Source organism: Haemorhous mexicanus, chromosome 20 (genome assembly GCF_027477595.1).
Source record: "Haemorhous mexicanus isolate bHaeMex1 chromosome 20, bHaeMex1.pri, whole genome shotgun sequence".
Lineage (NCBI taxonomy): Eukaryota > Metazoa > Chordata > Aves > Passeriformes > Fringillidae > Haemorhous > Haemorhous mexicanus.
This window is the reverse complement of record NC_082360.1, coordinates 12,188,406-12,208,509: the sequence shown is the minus strand read 5'-3', so window position 1 is coordinate 12,208,509 and position 20,104 is coordinate 12,188,406. Positions and strand designations below refer to the sequence as shown.

The following is a 20,104-nucleotide window of genomic DNA, read 5'->3' as shown; positions in this document are numbered from 1 at the left end:
CACTGCGGCCACCGACGGCCTCGTGGACGACGACGCCACACGCACCGGGAAGACTGCTAGCTTCATTCGCTGCCCAGCATGTGGCTGGGACGGCGCGATAAGACGGGGCAGGAGCTCCGGCCGAGCCGAGCACCGGGAGACCGTCGGCGCGGGGTAGCTGGGAGGGCATCCGCGCCCCGCCGGCATCCGCGCCCCGCCGGCATCCGCGCCCCGCCGGCATCCGCGCCACGCCCGCCGCGCACCCGTCCCTGCGGCAGCGCGTCCCGCCCCCGTCGCTAGGGAAGTGAGGTCACGCAGTATGGTGGCTGGAGGCCGGAGGGGCTGAAGCGCTGGTCGTGTCGGGAATCCGTATCCATCTTGCTCGGCAGCTGCGGCGACGGGCTCGACTGTCTCGCTAGTATCGAGCGGCGAGACCAAAGCCACGATGGCATCCGAAACTGCAGGACTGTGAGGCATCAGAACGAGAGCCAGCAGGCCGGGCAGAGCAACAGAACCGGGTCGCGGACGAGCCGAGCTGCCGCCATGGAGCTGAGGGTTGGGAACCGGTACCGGCTGGGCCGGAAGATCGGGAGCGGCTCCTTCGGGGATATCTACCTGGGTAAGGAGGATGGCTCGCTGGGGGTTTAGCTGGCCGTTTTCTGGCTGTGTGGAGAACATCGAGGGCCTAGCCAGGTCGGGCAAGTACCTGGGCTAGGGACACAGCAGCAGTAATTTAATATTTCGTTGACATCATGTCCTGATTTGGATAGTGCGGAAATCGGGAATTCTGGTTTACTCGGCTGCCTCTTCTCATTGTTGTCTATTGACCTTGGGCACCGTTCGAGTCTGTAAAATGGGCATAAGGGTAAAAATCGCCTTATCTGAAAACAACGAAGAAAAAACCCAAAATCACATAAACCCTGAAAACCCCACAACCCACCACATTCGGAAAAACGTTTCGAGAAAGAAACATACCACGGTTAAATATCGCTGCAGTGGACTACGAAAAATTGTTGTCAGAAGGATGTTTCTTTCTCCCGTGAGGCCTAAAAAAATTACACAAATACAAGTGATTAGGTTGCAGTAAAAAAACCTTTAAATCTTTCAAATAATCCTCGTAGTTTGGCTAATCCTGTTGCTGACCGTCGCCTAATCGTGTTCACTTTGCGATTGTAAAACGTACAGGATTGGAATTGTCTTTGCCAGCCCATTATTATAGCTCTCTGACATAGCCTACTGCTATTGTTTATGAGAAGCACAGGTAGCGGGTGCAAAATATTTTGAAAGCAGGTATTTTTAAAATACTCTACATATTCGGCAAACTCTTAAGCCATGTGAAGTGGGTTAAGTCCAAAGAAATATGAGCATTATTTCCCGTCTGGTAGACACAAGTACTCTGCTTTTAATATAGCAGTCTGCTATTCTGCTTTTGAAAATTATGTTAACCTAGAAAAGAAAATCAGGGAAGGGAGAACTTGCAGGGATTAAGGTTCATTGACTGCATATTTGTGGAAGATAAAAATAATACCACTTTTTCTAGCTTATGTTGTACGTTTGGCAGTGCATGCAGTATGAGAGGTGGGGGTTGTTTTTCTATACATCTTGCAGTGCACAGCTGGCATTCCAACTGAATTCATTACCTAAAGCTGCTTGTTTACAGATGACATACTGGTTATCCATAAGACAGATCATATGCCTGATGAAAAATACGCATTTTTAAATGAAGGCATGTGATGGTCTAGAGTCAGAGAACATGATTCTTCCTCTCTGCAATGCATGTATAGAAGATTGAAGATGTGACCGAAGAAGATTGTGGTAAAGCTTGTGTGAAAATCCTTGTTAGCTTCCACTGGGATACTGGGGGGCAATTAAGGCAGCAGTTGAAATCTGAAAAGTCTTAGACGATTTGGAAAATTTAAACTTGACTACTGCTCAGATAAATCAGATTGTATTACAGTATTAATATCAAGTGCAAGTGAAATAAATGTTTATGTGTCACTTTTATCTCTATGAATTCAGCTTACACCAGTGGAGTTGTGCAGAAAGTAATAGTTCCCTGTATGCTAGTGTATATATTAATGCCATACTGAATTCTGTGCAATAAATCCTCTGGGTTTTACTTCTTTTTTTTTTATTTCTAAATAACTGTCATGGATTTACTCTCAGGGCTTACTGCACATGTCATGCCATTTACATGAAAGCATGGCTCAGGCATGGAACCAGCCTGGAAGTACATGAATGGAAGATCCAGCTGGTGGCATTTATTTTTCCAGGGAAAATTACTGTCTCTCAAGAACTGAAGCCTTTTGTAGAGTCCCATTTGTTTTGCCTTCCATTATCTGGTAGAACAGATGTTTGAAAACTGTATTTTTTGTGATAGCGAAATGTGGTCAGCTTTTTAAAAATTCCAGTTATTGCTCCATTGTTCAGACTGTACAGTAGACGTAAGCGTCTTAAAATAATTTCTAAAGTTATTTCAGAAGTCAATATTTATTTTTAAGTAGACGTACATTTTTATAGGCCTCAATGAATTTGTAGATTATTTCAGCATACATTCCCAGCTCAGTTTTATGCTTTGAAAATGAAGATTTGACTACTTTTTGCCTGTTTCCAGTCCCCAGGTTTTGTCTTAAATGCAGCTACAAGGGTGTTGAAGACGTGTCAGAGTAGAGGGGAACCTCTAGTTAGGCTTTTGAAAGTGGGGATCAGATCGAACTATAGCTGATGTACTTCACATGATCCTGAACAATGAGGTAAAGCAGAAAAGGGCCAAATTCCTAAAGCAGAGAGACTTGGAGATAATGTCTGTGAAGTGTCACACATTTCCTTTTGCTATTTCCTTTTTCCCTGTAGTTTGTAAGTTGCTTGGCTGTGAGAGTGTGTATTTTCTTGACTGTTTCTATTTAAGAATGTCAGTTTCTCCCCACAAACTTGGAAAGTGAACAGGTAAGCCATTTTTTCATTCTTAAAATGCGAATTTAATGAGATTTAAAGAAAGCTTTTGCAGACAGCACGTTCTTTAGTCTAGATAAGCTGCCTTCCAGCCAGGTAAAATGAGGTGTCAGGGTACAGCCAGACTGTGTTGAGATCTAGGGAAACTGTAGTCTCTATTTCCAAGACATAAGAGGAGGTGATTGGAATTCTTAGTACTTCTTCCGTTGGAAGGGTCAGTGTGCTGCATTTGTAAACATTAATTCTGAGCATTTTTACCACAAAATGGAAGTGGAAAGACATCCCTGAGAAGATGCACTTTGTTTAGATTTGTTGTTTTTCTGGGGGTTTTTTGTTGTTTGTTTTGGTTTTTTTTTTAATGGGTTAGCAGCAATTTTGGCTTCTTGTTATACAGTAGTTGTCTCTTGTAAGCCTAGTCTGTAAAGTTTCAGAAGAAAGATAATTGTGGCTGAAAGTACGTAATCTCTGGATGTTTGCCATTTAGAAGTAGTTTGTTGATGCTCGTTTTGTTTCAGTCTTGGCAAAGGAAATGCATCTTAAAAATATTTTGACCGGTGTTTTAATTCTTCTGGTTTTAGGAACTGATATTGCTGCTGGAGAGGAGGTTGCAATAAAGTTGGAATGTGTGAAAACCAAACATCCTCAGCTCCACATCGAGAGTAAAATCTACAAAATGATGCAGGGTGGAGGCAAGCAAACTATTTTCCTTTTTCAAAGATTTTACTGCTTTTACACTTTTGATCTATCTGCCACCAACAGTTAATGTTTGGGATCTCTTTTGAGAAATAAGGGGAAGGTGGGAAGAGGCAGCAGGGTAGACAAAGAACAGCATTTCAGTTCTGCAAGGGCTGTAGAGGAGCAGTTCCAAATTCATGGCTGTCACACTTCATGATAACCAGTAAGATCCTCCAAAGTTTCTCATGGTTCCCAAAATATTAGAATGAGAGGACCTTGTGCAATGTGAAACAAAGTTTGGTCCCAGAACAGTGATTTATTTCTGATTCTCATGGATCAGTGAAAGATGGTAACCACTGCTTTGGACCATTTCACCTGACTTGCTTATTATGGTAGCACAATTCTAAGCTTTTAAAAATCAGGTTAATTTTCATTGTACGTGTTAGAATTCTTTTTTCTGTGTTAAAAATATTTCTTTACTGGGAGAGTTCTAAGACAAAATGGCATTAGTAGTGGAGAGTAGGAGTGCAGCAACTTTGTAGCTACTGTGTGTTGCTTTGCTACAGTAACTTACTCATATATTTTGGAATTCCGGAAGCATAACATTCCTGTGCAATTCTAGGACATAAACCTGGTGTAGTTCAGTTTTCTCTTTGTTTCATACTCCCTTGAATTCTTCCTAGATGAGGATATGCTTTGCATAAAGAGTACATTCCATGCTGTATCTCAAGTACATGCCAAGTAGGGTAATAAGACCTCTAGAAAGTGATAATAATGTGTATTTGCATTTAGTTATTTTTTAATTCCCGCCTCATTCAGTTGCCACCTGCGTGTAACCAAAATAGCCTTTATAGAATAACACGCTTCCTTTAAATTCAGTGAATTACAGCATTTCACACCAAAATGCATAGAATTAACTCCGAGTAAGGTAGTTGAAAATCTGAATAAGGCTACCTACATGCAGGTTTATTTCAAAATATTTGAGCATTTCTGCATTTTTATGTGAAATAAGGTTCCTGACTTCCTCCATAAATTTGGGCTAATTATCATACTGTAAAACTGAATGAATAATGCATCTCATAATCCTAGTTTGTTAGAGATTCACCAAACAGCAAATACCATGGAGCTGAAGGAAAGACAAGAATATGAAGGAAGGGCAGAAATTCACTGCAAATTTTGGTGGAGACAGATATTTAATGGTGATTTGGTAGGCTTTGAAACTAAGTTAATTTCTAAGGCCTTCCTCAGTTATAGTATCTAGTGGTTTGTCAAGGTTTTATTTCCAGATTCCTGATTTGTGCCTTATTACATCTTAGAGCCTACATGAATATTAATATTGGCAAAATACTTAGGGTTCAAGACCAACAAAGATGCTCAGTACTTTAAAGTTGCAAGGTAAGTATGAAGACTAGAAGATTTCTGGGGAAAAGAAAAAAGACTTATTTTTAGACCTCTGTTGCTATAAATTTGTATTGATTCTGCTGGAATTTATCACACATTTAATTTTGGAATGTCTGAACATAAAATATTAAGCTTCACTGTAAATGGAAACATTCATGGTAATGACACTCAGAATTAATATTAAGAGCCTTAAAGATTTGTATGCATTAATTATATAAATCAAATTGTTATACTGAATAAATGATTTATTTTTTCCTAGTGGGTATTCCCACAATTAAGTGGTGTGGAGCTGAAGGGGACTACAACGTTATGGTGATGGAGTTGTTGGGACCGAGTCTTGAAGATCTCTTCAATTTTTGTTCAAGGAAATTTAGTCTCAAGACTGTCCTATTACTTGCTGACCAAATGGTAGGAAATGGCTTTGTTATCTTGATTGTAAAATATGTTGGGATATTGAATTTTTTGGATCATATACTTTTTTTTCTAAAATTTAGAGGTGAATAGGCTGTATTAATAGGGAAAAAATTCAAAAGTTGCTCTGTTTTTGTAAATCCAAACTATCCCATCAAAAGTGATTGATTCTTCTTTAAAAACTGGATCTGCACTGTTTGCAAACCGGGCGTTGCACTGCTCAAAGACTAAGAAATTTCCCCAAGAAAGTTTCTGAAAACAGATTGTCCTAGTTTTGTAAAATAGACACGGGCAAAGAGCTGGAAAGAAGGTTTGTCCGTTGTCTTCTAAATTATGTTCTCTTTGATGCCCTTATATTTTACAGTAAAAAGGGGGGTTGCCTCTTTCATTATTTAGACACAATCGCTAGTGTTTTTGTCAGAAAAAGATGTGTGCTTAGTCTCTCGACAATGATTTTTTTTGTGGTTCTGTATTTAGATTAGTCGAATTGAATATATTCACTCTAAGAACTTCATCCACCGAGATGTGAAGCCAGATAACTTCTTAATGGGCCTGGGGAAGAAAGGCAATCTTGTCTACATAATAGACTTTGGACTAGCAAAGAAGTATCGAGATGCTCGAACTCACCAACATATTCCGTATCGTGAAAATAAAAACTTAACGGGAACTGCCCGTTATGCATCCATCAACACTCATCTTGGAATTGGTGAGCTGGGGAAAGCAATAAATAGAAACTTAAAGAGTGTCGATGCATGTAATTTTAGTGCAAGTGGATGTTGCTTTGTGGAGGCATAGGAGACAGTCCCTATTTTTGACACTAAGAGTACAGTATGCATGGCCTTGCATATCTTGATTAGGTGGGATTCAGTCTATATTCGGTGTCTGTTCAGTCTGAGTTTGTAATGCTTGGGAATTAGCACATTTTTTAATAACTGCAAGGATGATAGACTTTTCTTTTAATGAACAAGTTTATCATGGGCATAAGAACTCTCGGCTGTCTCTTGTTTTTGTAAGGGTTTTTATAACAGTCTTGTTGCACAGACTTTTGTTTTGCCAGTAGAAAATGAAACCTAATGAGTTCACTTTTTTATGCTGTTTGTAGAGCAATCTCGCAGAGATGACTTGGAGTCCTTGGGCTATGTACTGATGTATTTTAACCTGGGCTCCCTCCCCTGGCAGGGACTGAAAGCAGCAACAAAGAGGCAGAAATACGAACGTATCAGTGAAAAGAAAATGTCTACACCTATTGAGGTTTTGTGTAAAGGATATCCTTGTAAGTTGCTCTTCTGTGACACTAGGACTATGTGTTCATGTTTTAGTGGTACATCTCCTTTCCTTATGTTAAATTCTACTACTCTTTTTCACCATCTGTTTCTGTCCTACTCCTCTTTCCCTTCCTTATCCCCCATGATTTTACCACATGTGTGGTAAAAATACTATGCTGAAGACAGATCTTTTGTGTTCATAGATCATTTCTAGGGATCCCTTGTTTTAACTGTTCAAGTGCCCTCAAGAGGAAGGGCAGCATGGTACCCTGATTTGCACTGTATTTTTTGTGCACCTGTTGGCTGGATAATTGGCAACAGACAAATAGCATTTTAACAAACTGCTTTTTTCTCTAGCTGTGTGGTACTATTTCTTAGATGAATTGGATTGTGTAGTCAGATGCATCTCTTATCTACTGCGGTTGTTTCGCTTGGGAATTATTGTCCCAGGTTCATCTGGTTTCGCCTGCTGATGGATTAGAATTTGTGAGAGGCATAAGAAACCCTGCTGCATCCTAGCGTCATGCCTCAGAGCAGTTCTGTTTCTCAGTTTGTTATTTACACCAAAATAATAATAAGCCATTTTTGAGTATTGTAAAATGATACTTAAATTTGTTTAAAACTTAGTAACACTAGCTGTTATCAGAGGCTCTTTTCATTTCACAGAGTTCTGTCTCTTCAGCCTCTTGGCTTGACCCTCTTGTTACAATGACAAGAGCTATAGTTTTTGTTTGGGTTTTATGAAAATTCATCTTTTTTTATGTGTTTCAAATGTGGCTTCATACTTGTTCCTTTACAGTCATGAATTTCATGTTTTCTCTGGGGTTTACAGGCAGGGAAGACTAATCAGCTTCTCTTGTGCCATTTGTTAGAACTTCTTTCTTAATATAAATTATTATCTTATTTCATTTGGGAAGACCTAAAGTCAAAAGCTAGTATTTTGATACTGCTGATTTTCTGTGGTTCTGTGGTGCACTGCATTCACTACGGTATTCTTTTTTTTTTTTTTTTTTCTTTGTAATATTTTGCTTTCCATTTAAAAACAAGGGTTCAGACTATTGTAAATTAAAAATGTGATGTGACTTACCTGGAAGATAAAGTTTTTCTGTGTTTTGTGACCCAGCAGCCATGAATCTCTGTGTGTCTTAACAAAGAAATGCTGTTCCATGTCCCACAATAAATTGTCTTCAGTATGTTCCAAGCAAAGTTTTATACCTTTTCTCCCCCACCAGCTGTTGCTTAAAGAACTGTGCTGTTGGGTCCTATGCGCTGTCGACACAGAGGAGATCTTTGCCTGCTCTGTAATCGAAAAATAATTTATTTTTCAGAGTTGACATGATAGTGTTTCCTTTACTGGATTTCTAGTATTAGATCATTATTCTTTTTCTTATGTTAAGAAGATTCCCTGCTTTTCAGGTTTGGGGTGGTTTGGGTATTTTCAACTCAGAATTACAAAAAAGCCAGTGTGAAGCTGAAGATAAAAAACAGGCTTCCTTTAATTACAGCTGAATTTGCCACATACTTGAACTTCTGCCGTTCTTTGCGTTTTGATGACAAGCCGGACTATTCCTATCTAAGGCAATTATTCAGAAACCTTTTTCATCGGCAAGGATTCTCCTATGACTATGTATTTGACTGGAACATGCTGAAATTTGTGAGTAGCTCATATAGCTTTCTAAAACTTTGAATTCCTAATGGTTTTGGTTGGGTCCTGTTACTGCATGGTCAGTTTTGAGTATCTTAACTGATACTGTAAGATTGTCTTCCATATTTCCTCTTAGCAACTCTACTGTATAGACAGAAAGATCAGGAAATAAGGAGAAAGGCAGGAGATACGGGATCCGTGCTATAAGGCTTGGATGCTAGGTTGTGGAATTACTACTTTCTCCCACCTTGATCTTTAACATAGGTCATTTGCAACGTTTGAGGAGGTGTCCAGCTGCCATAACAGTACATTAACAATTTGAAGACTATCTGAGCAAGTGTATGAACAAAACTTATGGCAATTCTCAAGAAAGCAGTTGGTGCCTTCTCAAACTTCAGTTCACACGTTGTCCAGTTCTTCATTTTCAGTACTTTTATAAACATACAGTTGTAAGGTCAATAATCCCCGAAGTTGTTCACTAGTCTTTACTTGTAGGGTGCAAGCAGAGCAGCTGAAGATGCTGAACGTGAAAGGCGAGAACGAGAGGAAAGATTAAGACATACACGAAATCCAGGTGTACGTGGATTACCCTCCACTGCTTCTGGCAGGCTAAGAGGAACGCAAGATGTAGCTCCTCCTACTCCCCTTACCCCAACTTCACATGCTGGTGAGTAAGCAAGTAGCTGGGTAAGTGCTTCTTGTAGATTACTCTAATTGGCGGTTTGTGTCTGGGCAGAGTTTGGCCTTTTGGTTTGGTTTTTTCTCCCTAGATTTTTAGTAGATTGAAGGTGTTTGCATACGCTCATTGCCTGGAAATTGATACTTGTATTTCTGTGAAATGTCAAACAACAGCCTTGATTCCTTGTTTGGTTATGTGAAATTTTTATGTGCAAACAGCAATAGTGTAATTTTTCCAGTGACCGTGTTAACGTGGCCTTTCTCATTATGAGAATCTAATACTGTTTTTCTCACAGCCAACACCTCTCCTCGGCCAGTATCCGGTATGGAACGAGAAAGGAAAGTGAGTATGAGATTGCATCGTGGTGCCCCGGTCAATATCTCCTCATCTGATTTAACAGGCCGACAAGATACCTCTCGCATGTCAACTTCACAGGTAAAAAAAAAATAAATCTCTGTATTGGAAAAAATGAGGGTGATTTGATAAGTTAATTTGCCAAAAAATCTTACCAGGTAATTGATGTGATTTCATACTGTTTTTGCAAGTGATGTTCATTCTTGTAAATGCTTGGCATTTAGCCTGAACAATGTCAGTGTAAAAAAATTTTTATTTTTACCTTGACGGCAATGACAGGATGCCAAACTCTAGAGATGCAGCATTTTAACCTACTATTATGGGACTTAGCTCCTTGACTCATTAAGTTTCTTATACCTGTTATCAGTGAAGAAGCAGAGTAAGAGGCAGTAGAGAATTTTGTTTCCAAATCAGCAGAGTAGACGATATTGATGCAGAAAAGGCAATAAGCATTTGGTGAAGAATAGAAGGTGCAATAGTGAAGAAAGTTGTAGTGCAGTGCTCTTAATTCAGAGCCCATAAGAGGCCACATACATGGATGCTGGATATGTTGCAGAAGGCTCATTTGAAGAGAATGGCAGGAGGATAAATGATAATGATTTATGGTCAGCGCTGAAATCATCCTTGCCACTCACAGTGACTTAGCAAAGAAATTTTAGGAATGCTTCTTTTTAGGGCTAACAGTGTTAAATGTTTCTAACTCTGTGCTGTAGCTAAAATATAAAACATTCCTCCCTCAGTATATTGGCAGTCTTGTCCCAAACAGTGTACAATTGGCTTTGTACAATTTACTTTCAGTCTTACTTACAAAATGTAAATCAGCCAATCTGTAGACATTCTGCAACATTTCTGGGAAAGCAGTATGTTAGGGGGACTGTTGCAGTGACCTAGGGGTTTTTCCATCATGCCTCACTACTGTGCAGGAGCTCTAAGTGCATAATTTTTGCCAGGGACTTGTTCCTTGTTGACGGAGCACATTGGCAAAAAATTAATTTGGTTCCTTTTAGCTTCATCATTTAATTGGCAGAGTTAATTAGTTTTGGATAGTACATGTTCTTATGTATGAAATCTTACTGCTTGAAAGAACAGTTTTTTAGATGGGGCCAGGTGGATATGGATATCCAGACTGGACATCCCAGTCTAGTGAAGACTGAGAGTGAAGTGGGTTGGAGAAACGATTCCATTGTGATGAAAGCAAAGTGGAATTTGGGGTGGCAGGGGGTATAAGCTGAATGAGTTGTTTCACCATGTAGCTGTGCAGATACTTGTGCTTGCACAAGGGATGAACAGTTCAGGAGCAGAAATGACTGGGCAAGAATAATGTATAGGTGAGGTTTTCTGTACTGGCTTTGGTACAAGTTTCACCATCTTATATTGTTTACTGAACTGTTATTCTTGCCACCAGAAATTCTCACGTCGAAGTATTTTTAAATAGTTTGAAAAAAAAGGAGGGGAGAATTGTGCATAGTTATGGATCTTGTAAATTTCATAAATACCTGTTAGAAGACTGTAAAGAAGGTGCAACCAGACTGTTTTCAGCAATATCCAGTGAATGGACAGTGGAGAGTGGGCACAAATTGAAATACAGGAAATTCCATTTAGACATACAGAGAAACTTTTCTTTACTATGAAGGTGGGCAAGGACTGTAACAGGTTGCCCAAAGAGGTTGTGTAGTCTCCCTTTTCCAAATTACTTGGAGCCCAGCTGGACCTTGTCCTGAGTGGCTTGCTCTAGTTGAGTGTGCTTTGGGCAGTGGGATTGGGCTACATGTTTTCCAGGGGTCCTCTTTGACCTTGGATATTCTGTAAGGCTGTGATGCAGACTTCTCCCTGAACATTTACTTTAATATAAGGATGGTTTCTTGGCAAAGTGTATATGCCAGGTCTTTGGCATTCTGAGCAAATCTCTGATGCTTTGTCTCTGTTAACAGTCAGATAAAGAGTTATAGCAATAACAGACAGAAATTCAGCGATGCCACTTGATTGTTTTAGGTGCAAGTACATCTTTCATGTTTTTGCTTTGTTCCTGACCTGTCCCTCATTGTGCAGGTGATGCTATTGTAAACATGTCAAGTTACGAATAATACAGTTGGGCTTGTAGATCCATTTCTGTTCTGCCTGGCCTGTAGAATGTGAATACTGTGAGGGCAGTGGGCAGTTTCCTGAGTGGTCTTTAAACACCCAGATGTGTAATTTGTGATATGGGCCAACAGTACTGTCTGGCTTAATGGCACATTCCATACCTGCTCTTTTTAACACTCTGCTTCAAGTATAGGATCACTTGGTTGACTTCTTTACAGTCTCAAAAGCAGCCTAGTCAGGATCTTCTCTTGAGTTTGTTAGAACTATAATTAATTGACTTCTGTATTCCTTTAGTTCTTAAGACAGTGAACCAGTGCTAGTGTCTACTCATGGTGACCAAATAACAGTGTGTAACTGTAGTATAATTTGAACAGATTCCTATGGGCCTGATGCAGTTGGAGGGAAAGAGGGATTTGCAGGGGAAATGAGTTGGATTGGAAGGGGCCTTAAAGATCACCTCATTCCAACCCCCCTGCCATGGGCAGAGAACCTTCCAGTAGGGCAGGTTACTCAGAACCCCATTCAGCCTGGCCTTGACCATTTCCTGAGATGGGGAGTCCACAACCTATCTAGGCAACCTGTTCTAATGCCTCACTGCCTTTATAGTAAAGAATTTCTTCCTAATAAATAAATCTACGCTCCTTCAGGTTAAGGCCATTCACGCTTGTCCTGTCACTGTGTGCACTTTTTACATGCCATGAGAACAGCCCCTCTTCAGCCTTCTTGTAAGCCCCCTTTGGGTACTGAAAGGCTTCTCTCAGTTCTCCCCAAAGTCTTCTCTTCTCCAGGCTAAACAGCCCCAACTCTCTCAGCCTGTTTTCGTAGGAGAGGTGCTCCAGCACTGTTGTCAACTTAGTGGCTCTCCTCTGGACTCATTCTAACATTGTCAGCATTGTTCTTGTGTTGGAGGCCCCAGACCTGGACATGGTACTCCAGGTGGGGTCTCACAAGAGCAGAATAGAGGGCAAGAGTCTCCTCTCTCTTGAGTTGCTGGTCACTTTTATTTTGATGCAGCCCAGGATGCGGTTGGCTTTCTGGGCTGCAGGTGCGCATTGCTGAGTCATGTTGAGCTTCTAATCCATGAACACACCCAAGTTTTTCTCCCTAGAGCTAATTTTGATCCATTCTTCACAGCCTGTACTTATGCTTGAGGCTGACCTGACCCACATGCTGGACCTTGCACTTGACCTTGTTGAACTGCATAAAGCTCCCAGAGACCCACTTCTCAAGCTTGTTAGGGTCTCTTTGGATGGCATCCCTTTCCCTACAGCAGGTTGACTGCACCACACAGCTTGTTGTCAGCAAATTTGCTGAGGGTACGCTTGTTTCCACTGTCCATGTTGCTGACAAAGATTTTGAACAGCACCGGTCCCAGTACTGAGGGACAAACACCACTCATCACTGTTTCCTGCTTGGACATTGAACTCACTCACGACAATTCTTTGAGTGCAACCATCTGGCCAATTCCTTATCCGCCAAGTGGTCCATGTGTCAAATCTGTCTTTATCCAATTTAGAGACAGGGATGTCATGCAACACAGCATCCAGTGCTTTTGCGCAAGTCCGGGTGGGTGACATATGTGGCTCTTCCCTTGTCCACCACTGCGTAGCCACAGTGTAGAAGGCTGCCAAATTTGTTGGGCACAATTTACCTTTAGTGAAGCTATGTTGTCTAACACCAATCACCTCCTTATTCTCCACATGCTTTGACATAGTTTCCAAGAGGATCTGTTACATGACTTTGCCAGGCACGGAGGTGAGACTGGCCTGTAGTTCCCTGTGTCATATTTCCCTATATAAAACGGGGGGTTATGGTTTCCCCTTTCCAGTCAGAAGGAACTACGCTGGACTGCCATGATACCTCAAATATGATGGATGGTGGTGCAGCCACTCATCCCTCAGAACCCACAGATGGATGTGTCATCAAGTCCCACAGACTCGTGTACTTTCAGGTTCTTTAAACAGTCCCAAACCCAGTCATCTTCCACAGTGGATGGCTCTTCATTTTCCCAATCCCTGCCTTCACCTTCTGCAACTTGGGTGGTGTGGCTGAAGCACTTTACTTAGACTACAGCTTATAACACTACTACTTGAGCTTGCTAGAGAAACTCACTTTTCATTTTCCCAGTTGTCACTCTCTAGCAGGCAGGATGGTGCAAGTTGTAGGTGTTGATAGCTTATGCTCTTTACAGTTTTCATAATACTAAAGTAGCTCTTCTGTAATCTGAATTTATCCTTAGATGTAGCCAGGTCAACAGTTAGAGCTATGAGTTTCCCATTGTCTGTATACCTTGTTCTTAGGAAAACCTAAAGTATTTGAGTTATGTGACAAAGTCATTAAAGCAAATGTTGATTGGAGAGATGTAAGAATATAGAGAGTCATCCGTATCACTTCTTCTCAAGAGAATCATAAAGAATAGCAATTTTTGGTCCATGTCCATTCCAAGTGTGTTAGTTTCCTTAGTAAGTCTTAAATAAATATACTACCACAGGTCACTTTTCAGGAAGTGCTTAAGCCATACTCCTGCTAGAAAGTAACGTTTAGCATTTACCATGCATATCTACAGATTTGTTAGAGTTCTTATTTATAATTTGATACATTAGTTTTGTTATTTAATTTACTCTATGCCTTGGTTTGGTAAGGCAACGGTGCATCTGTAATCTCCACCTCTGTTTATCTAGAGGAAAGGCTGCTGCTTGTTAAATTCTGGACAATGAAATGTACAGATGTTACTCAGACAAGGAAAGCTTTTCATTCAAAGCTCTGCTCTACTTAGAGTTCTTAAAGATGACTACTCCACATGTTTATCTTTCTTTTTTCCAAACTGAATTCTGATCAAATCCAACTGAAACTGGAAAACTAAGGCTGTGAATGCAAATAATAGGAACCTGAGTTCCCTTATGAAAACTAGGCATTCTCAGAGAAATTTAATGCTCATGGAAAAATAGTAATTGGTAAGCATAGCAAAATAGATGTCATTCCCAGCATCCAAGATAGTGTCCACGTAGCACCTAAGTCATTCTCCTTAAAAAAGACATGCAGTTCTAACACTAAGTAAAGAGCATTTTTAGGAGTAACAACTGCCATGTCTTATGAAATGGTTCATGAAACTTAAGTGTTTCTAATTAAATTATGTAAATTCTATGGCACATGTTATTCAGTACTTTTCTGGATTATATGAAGTGAATGCAACCGCAAAAAACCTGCACGTTGTGAGTTCACAGTGATAAACATCAGTGGGAGCTGAGCGGTGGAGCGCAGTCTATTCAAATGTGTATTTCTGCAGTACTCCAAATTCTGGTTAGGATGAAGAAGTGGAGGCTGTTTTTCTGTATGGGATAACTGTATCTGTGGTAAGTAATGACTGAGAAGGCAGATGTAATGTTGGAGAGGTTAGTGTGGTTTCCCTAATGAAAAGGCGCAATTTCGTCCTTGAATCTATGTATGATACAGTAATGAACAGAAGTGGAGATGTTATTTTGTGTCATTAGTGAGATGGATTGGGAGAACAGATTGTACAGTGTAAGAGTTTCAAATCTACTTCTTTCAGCTTATACAAAAAGCTAAGAAAATGTCTTGAGTGATTTGGTGAAGTGTTTGAGACAAAATTATTTTAACAGGAATTAACGCTTAAAGAGAAAATATGTGAAGAACCTATTGCATAAAATTAAAGCCACTCACAAGTAAAGAAAGGCAAAATAGAGGTCTAAGTAGTTACCTACTGAAACAACTTCTAAAATAAGTAGATCATCTCTTCCCTCTGCCTTTGCACGATACTGGATTCATTTAAGTGGTGTGTTCAAGTTTAAAGCAAACCTAAATTACAGCTCTGCATGCAGTGTGTTAGACAGAAAATCATACTGGCCGTTAAAAGATCCTTCTGCTTTTACACTCTCTAAGTGAATTGTTCCCTAAGTCTCCTTTACACAAAGTTTTTAAAGGTTAAGAGGTGTAATAAAGGAGCTAGTAAATGAGGTAGTAAGTATTCTAGTAAAAACTACTCTGCTGGTCCACATGCACAGACTGCATCCTGAAAGCAGTGATCATCTCAAGAGTCTAGTTATGGGTGAGTAGTCTTCATTTTCTTCAATAAAAGGTTCAGTCTGCTTGTGGTTATACAGTAAGTTGTTTAATATTTTTTTCTTGAATGTAACATGTTCAGCACCCAACAGTCAAAGCTGTGGCAAATTCCAGTTGGTAATAGAGGTATTCTCTGTAGTTGGAAAGATTGAAGTGCTGCACAAAGAAATATTTTATTGTCTCTTTGATGGAAGAAGTTTTTAGGAGACTATAGCCAACACTGGCATTGAATAACTTAAGTGTTGTGCCATACTTCCAGTGCTTCTTCATTTTCCATTTCTGCATCCACAAATCTTTCTTCACCTATCCATCTTAATAGGCATCATATTCTGCGTTGTTCTTCTGACCCTGTCAGCTTCCTTTGAGGATTAATGATTTGTTTCTTTTACGTGCCTCTTAATATGATGGAAGTGTCTTATAGAAGTCTGAAATCAGAGCTTCTTAAAAGATAGAGTTGCTACTGCAAGTTCAGGTTGGATTTTTATTAAGACATCTTTATATATTGGGGCAGTGGAACTGTTAAAAATTGCTGTCTTTTCCCCTACCTCAGAATAGCATTCCTTTCGAACACCATGGCAAGTAGCTGCTCGTCTCCTTTCGTTGGAAGGCAGCACTGGGTGAGTGCTTCTCATTAGACACCAAAACTTTGTATGGGGTGGGGAAAAATCTCTTTGGAAACATCTGACTTTGCTTCTTCTACTCATGTGATCTCATAGTTGTATCTGTGCCTTCTGGTCGGATGCTTGATGAAGCCTTGATTTTTCTCTAACTTAAAAGCAAATGTCTTTTCAAAAGCTGAGTTATTACTGCTGTTCCACTGGGACTCTTAAGCAGAGTTGACAATAATAGTGACTTAAAAGGTCCCTAAAATTGTTCAAGTATCAACAATAAAGTAAAATAACCAAGTCAAAATTTTAGCTGTATGAGAATTACATGTCTTTCCAAGGATGTCGATGCAGCAGTGTGTCATCCAATAAAAACCAGATCTACTTCAGAATCATAAAATCAAAATACCTGTATGAAGACTCAATTGACAATATTGCTCAAATAAGGCTCTGTCTTGTTTTTTCATGAATGGAATGTTCTACTACAGCCATGTCCATTTTTCACTGTTTTATATCCTTTTCCGTGCCTTATGAGTTCTCATTTTAAAAATACTCAGATCTGTTCAGATCTGTATTTTAAAAAAATATCACATGCTAACAGGAATAGTTGACCATGAGCATCTCAGAGGTAGGCAGACTTGAATTTAGGTATTATGAAGTCCTTTCCACTGTTCAGTGCAGTAGAAGTTTCTGCCTTTCTGTGTGCAGCTTTTGGCTTTTTAGTCTGTTCTGCTTTTGGCAATAACTGGTTTCATATGAGAAATAACAGCTTTCAGTTGGAATCTGAACCTTAGTGGCTGAGGGATACTTTTCTTAAGTATTTAAAGAGCTTCTTTGATTTGCTTCTTATTAAGAAAAAAGCTGTGAGATTTTTCTGTTCCTTAATAAATTCTGTTGTATAACTCTTGTCTGCTGTCTCACTTTCTCTAAAAAGCCTAAGCTTGCATTAATCCTGTATCTCTAGTTGGTGAAGAATCCTGCTATTTACTCTTCTGTTTTCTCCTGCTTTGTGTGCTTGGCTGACTCTGCACAACCTGCTTAGTGAACAGTGTATAGCATTAAAAAGATCCAACTGTAAATGTCCACTTAACACTTTAAAGACCAGTTATCAGATCTTAGTAAAAAAAACAGATATAAAAAAAATGCAAAAAAGCAAACCTAAAGCTTTGCATTGAAAAGCCCGTATGCAGGAGACATGCACATTCTGGTCTGGTCCATGCCTGCACTGGTTGGCCTATACTGTATGCCTTAGTATTTGTAGTTGTTCACAAATGAAACAAATACTGAATACTGATCCAGCTACTTAGATGTTTCTTGCTTCTTAAATTGCAGAGATGTATGGTTGTTTTTCACTTTCACGGTGAAAGTGGTAAGAAATAATGCTACACTTACTCAGTACGTCAAGCTATGGAAATAAAAGAAGTATCTTTTAACACAGTGTCCCGTGGACAGAGAAAAGCTATTGAAAATAATGAATTTCTTTTTTACCTTCTTAATACTTTTTTAGTTATTATCCATGGAGTCTATTACTGTGCATTCATAGTGTTTTCATCTGGTTGGTTCTTTCTTCTGCACATGTTTATGCTCTAATTTTCTTCAAAACATCCCCTCTGCCTGGAAAGGTGAAATTTCCATGTTAACTTCTAATAAAAGAGGAAAATTATAGGGAACTTTGTGTAGCTACAGGTGGGTGTGAAACACTGTATTGCTCATTGAATTTTAAATTCACACACTTAAATTTTGGCAATTAATAGTTTAGAAGTACATTGCGAGACACTTGTATGTTAACTGGAAGGATATGTGCTGATGTTGTCTTGTTTTTTGGCTTTGGTAGATTCCTGCTCGGGTTACTACCAGTGTTCTCCAGTCTGCTGTGCACCGGTGAAAATTATTTTGCCATGGAGGGCAAATAATGCATGGCTGATCTCCCATGTTGCCAATGGCTTTACTAGCAAATATACCCTAAACTAGAGCGGAAATTGGAGTTCTCCATGTGACCTAAAAAGCTCTTGGAGGAACATGCAGAGACTCCAGCAGCTGCCATTACAGGACGCTTTTGCCAGAAACCCAATGACCTTAAGAGAACCCTGTGGTAACAGGGCTGGAAAAGAAAGATGGTTTACAGAGTTCACCGCCTGTTACTGGATGGCCATTTCAGCTTTCCCTCCACAGGCGGCAGACTTTACTCCCTTTTTATTATTCTACTGTAACTATAAAACTTTTACTTGGTTTAAGAAAGTTTTTTGTATAATTTTGCTAAAATTATTGGCTTACTTCTATGTAAAGAACTCTTGCTTTTGTCTGATTTAAAAATGTAGAGTATAAACAAACCTGAACTAAAGATAATGACTTGAAATTTCTTGTTTAAAAGATTAGTCTGCCAGGGAACATGTAAATCAATCAAAACCATCTGCTGTTATTTAAATTGTTTACTTTCATGTATTGTCCCATTCTGAGTCGGTTTTCTCATGAAGTTTTTAAAACTGTTAGAAGTTTATTTTACTATTTGCTGTCTTCATTCACACTGGACATTTAACTTTGTGTGTAGCACAAATGAATTTTTTGATACTCATTGTGTTTCATAGAAGAGGATAACTAAATACCCTGCAGGAGAGTCTTAAGTATAGTAGAGATTGTAATGATGAATTTCTTTTTTGTAAAGAACATTAAGAACCAAGTGAAAGACTGACATTTGAGGGATTTAGAATTAGAAAGCTTGTTCTGTCTCTCTGCTTAGTTTGGGTGAATGGATACTTTCAAACATTGTTTTTACTCAGAAAATTTTGTTTCCTCTTCACTGAGGCTGGTTAGCTTGGAGACTATTACAAGTGCAAAATAGACATTGCTGCTGAATCTTCAGTGAATTTTCATGTTTCATTCAGTATCCACATGTTTATAAATAAATACATTGATTTAGGCCTTCTGTTACATGCCAAGACTCAAAAAAGGAATTCCTATACCAAAAAAAAAAACCCTAAATAACACCCCCACAAACATAGTAACCTATTCTTGCCATAAAATCCTGAGAATTTTTACAATTTAGATGCATATCATATTTAATTCTTAAGTATATCTAACCTGAGAATTCCCAGAGTAATTATCTAGGCTTGAATGACTCATCATGCTCAGGTTGTTGCAGGTGTTGTTGGCTCCTGTTGGTTATGAAATATGGGAAATTCTTCATACTGTCTGTTACTGTAAATGGTCTCATAAAAGTACATGTTCTGTCCTTACGGTACTTGGAACAGTACCAGAACTCTTATGACTGAAATTATGGGAAGTTCTGTGCTGGAAAGTATATACAGAGATTTTGTTTGAACAGTTAGGTATTTTGAGAAATTGAGACAATTTTTAAAGATATATTAGTCTTCAGATTTTTATGGAGAGTAGTTTTTATTTTTTGGGTGTTTACAAATTATTTTTTGCCCCTCTCAAAAGGCCACATACCAAGTATTATTCTTCTTTGGATGCTTTCGTAACATTAGCTATTTGCTTGGGTGTACTCTGGGTCAGACTGGGGAAATGTGAGTTTGGGGAGGGTATAGTGGAAAAGCTCGAGAATTTGATCGATTGGTAAGTTTGCATAAGAGAATTATTTCCTCAGTTACTATAAACTTTGGTATTTTAGGCATGTGCACTACCATTTGAGCAGTTTTACACTTCATTGTGCTTTCCTTGTAAATACCTGTGGTTAATAGTGTAATGTTTGAAGGACTTAAAAAAACAGCCTTTTTATTTCCTATGTATCTGGACCATTAGATTGCTGTACTATACTTAAAAGTTGACTGCAGACTTCTAGAATTGTACTCACTTGTGGGCAGTTTTTGTCCTCATAATAGTTAAATTCCATCATGCACAAAATAGTTAGACTGTCTATATAAACCTGTGTATAAACCAGTATCTCAAAGCACTTCATTTGTACTACCACTGTATTTGTGTACTTTAACAGTTGTGTAAATACATTCATAATAACTTC

At 39.2% G+C, this 20,104-nt stretch overlaps 1 protein-coding gene across 3 annotated transcripts; it reads left to right on the top strand.

The window, feature by feature from the left end:
* Positions 1 to 276: 276 nt before the first annotated feature.
* CSNK1D (casein kinase 1 delta) lies at positions 277 to 20,104 on the top strand. 3 transcript variants are annotated; one of them, XM_059864173.1, is made up of 10 exons: positions 277 to 598; positions 3,510 to 3,620; positions 5,267 to 5,415; positions 5,896 to 6,124; positions 6,521 to 6,691; positions 8,189 to 8,337; positions 8,824 to 8,995; positions 9,303 to 9,442; positions 16,074 to 16,140; positions 17,963 to 20,104. In XM_059864173.1, the coding sequence occupies exons 1-9, from the start codon at positions 523 to 525 to the stop codon at positions 16,104 to 16,106; spliced, it is 1,230 nt and encodes a 409-aa protein (XP_059720156.1). In that variant the 5' UTR covers positions 277 to 522; the 3' UTR covers positions 16,107 to 16,140; positions 17,963 to 20,104. The 3 variants fall into 3 exon arrangements, with proteins under 3 accessions (XP_059720156.1, XP_059720157.1, XP_059720155.1); XM_059864174.1 differs by lacking the exon at positions 16,074 to 16,140 and adding an exon at positions 2,833 to 2,925; XM_059864172.1 differs by lacking the exon at positions 16,074 to 16,140.

Bases quoted from the DNA above. Each gene is read 5' to 3' on its own strand.
- CSNK1D (XM_059864172.1), top strand. From the start codon at position 523: ATGGAGCTGAGGGTTGGGAACCGGTACCGGCTGGGCCGGAAGATCGGG. The intron at 6,692-8,188 runs GTAAGTTGCTCT...CTTTAATTACAG, and splicing joins TTTGTGTAAAGGATATCCTT to CTGAATTTGCCACATACTTG. The intron at 9,443-17,962 runs GTAAAAAAAAAA...TGGCTTTGGTAG, and splicing joins CTCGCATGTCAACTTCACAG to ATTCCTGCTCGGGTTACTAC.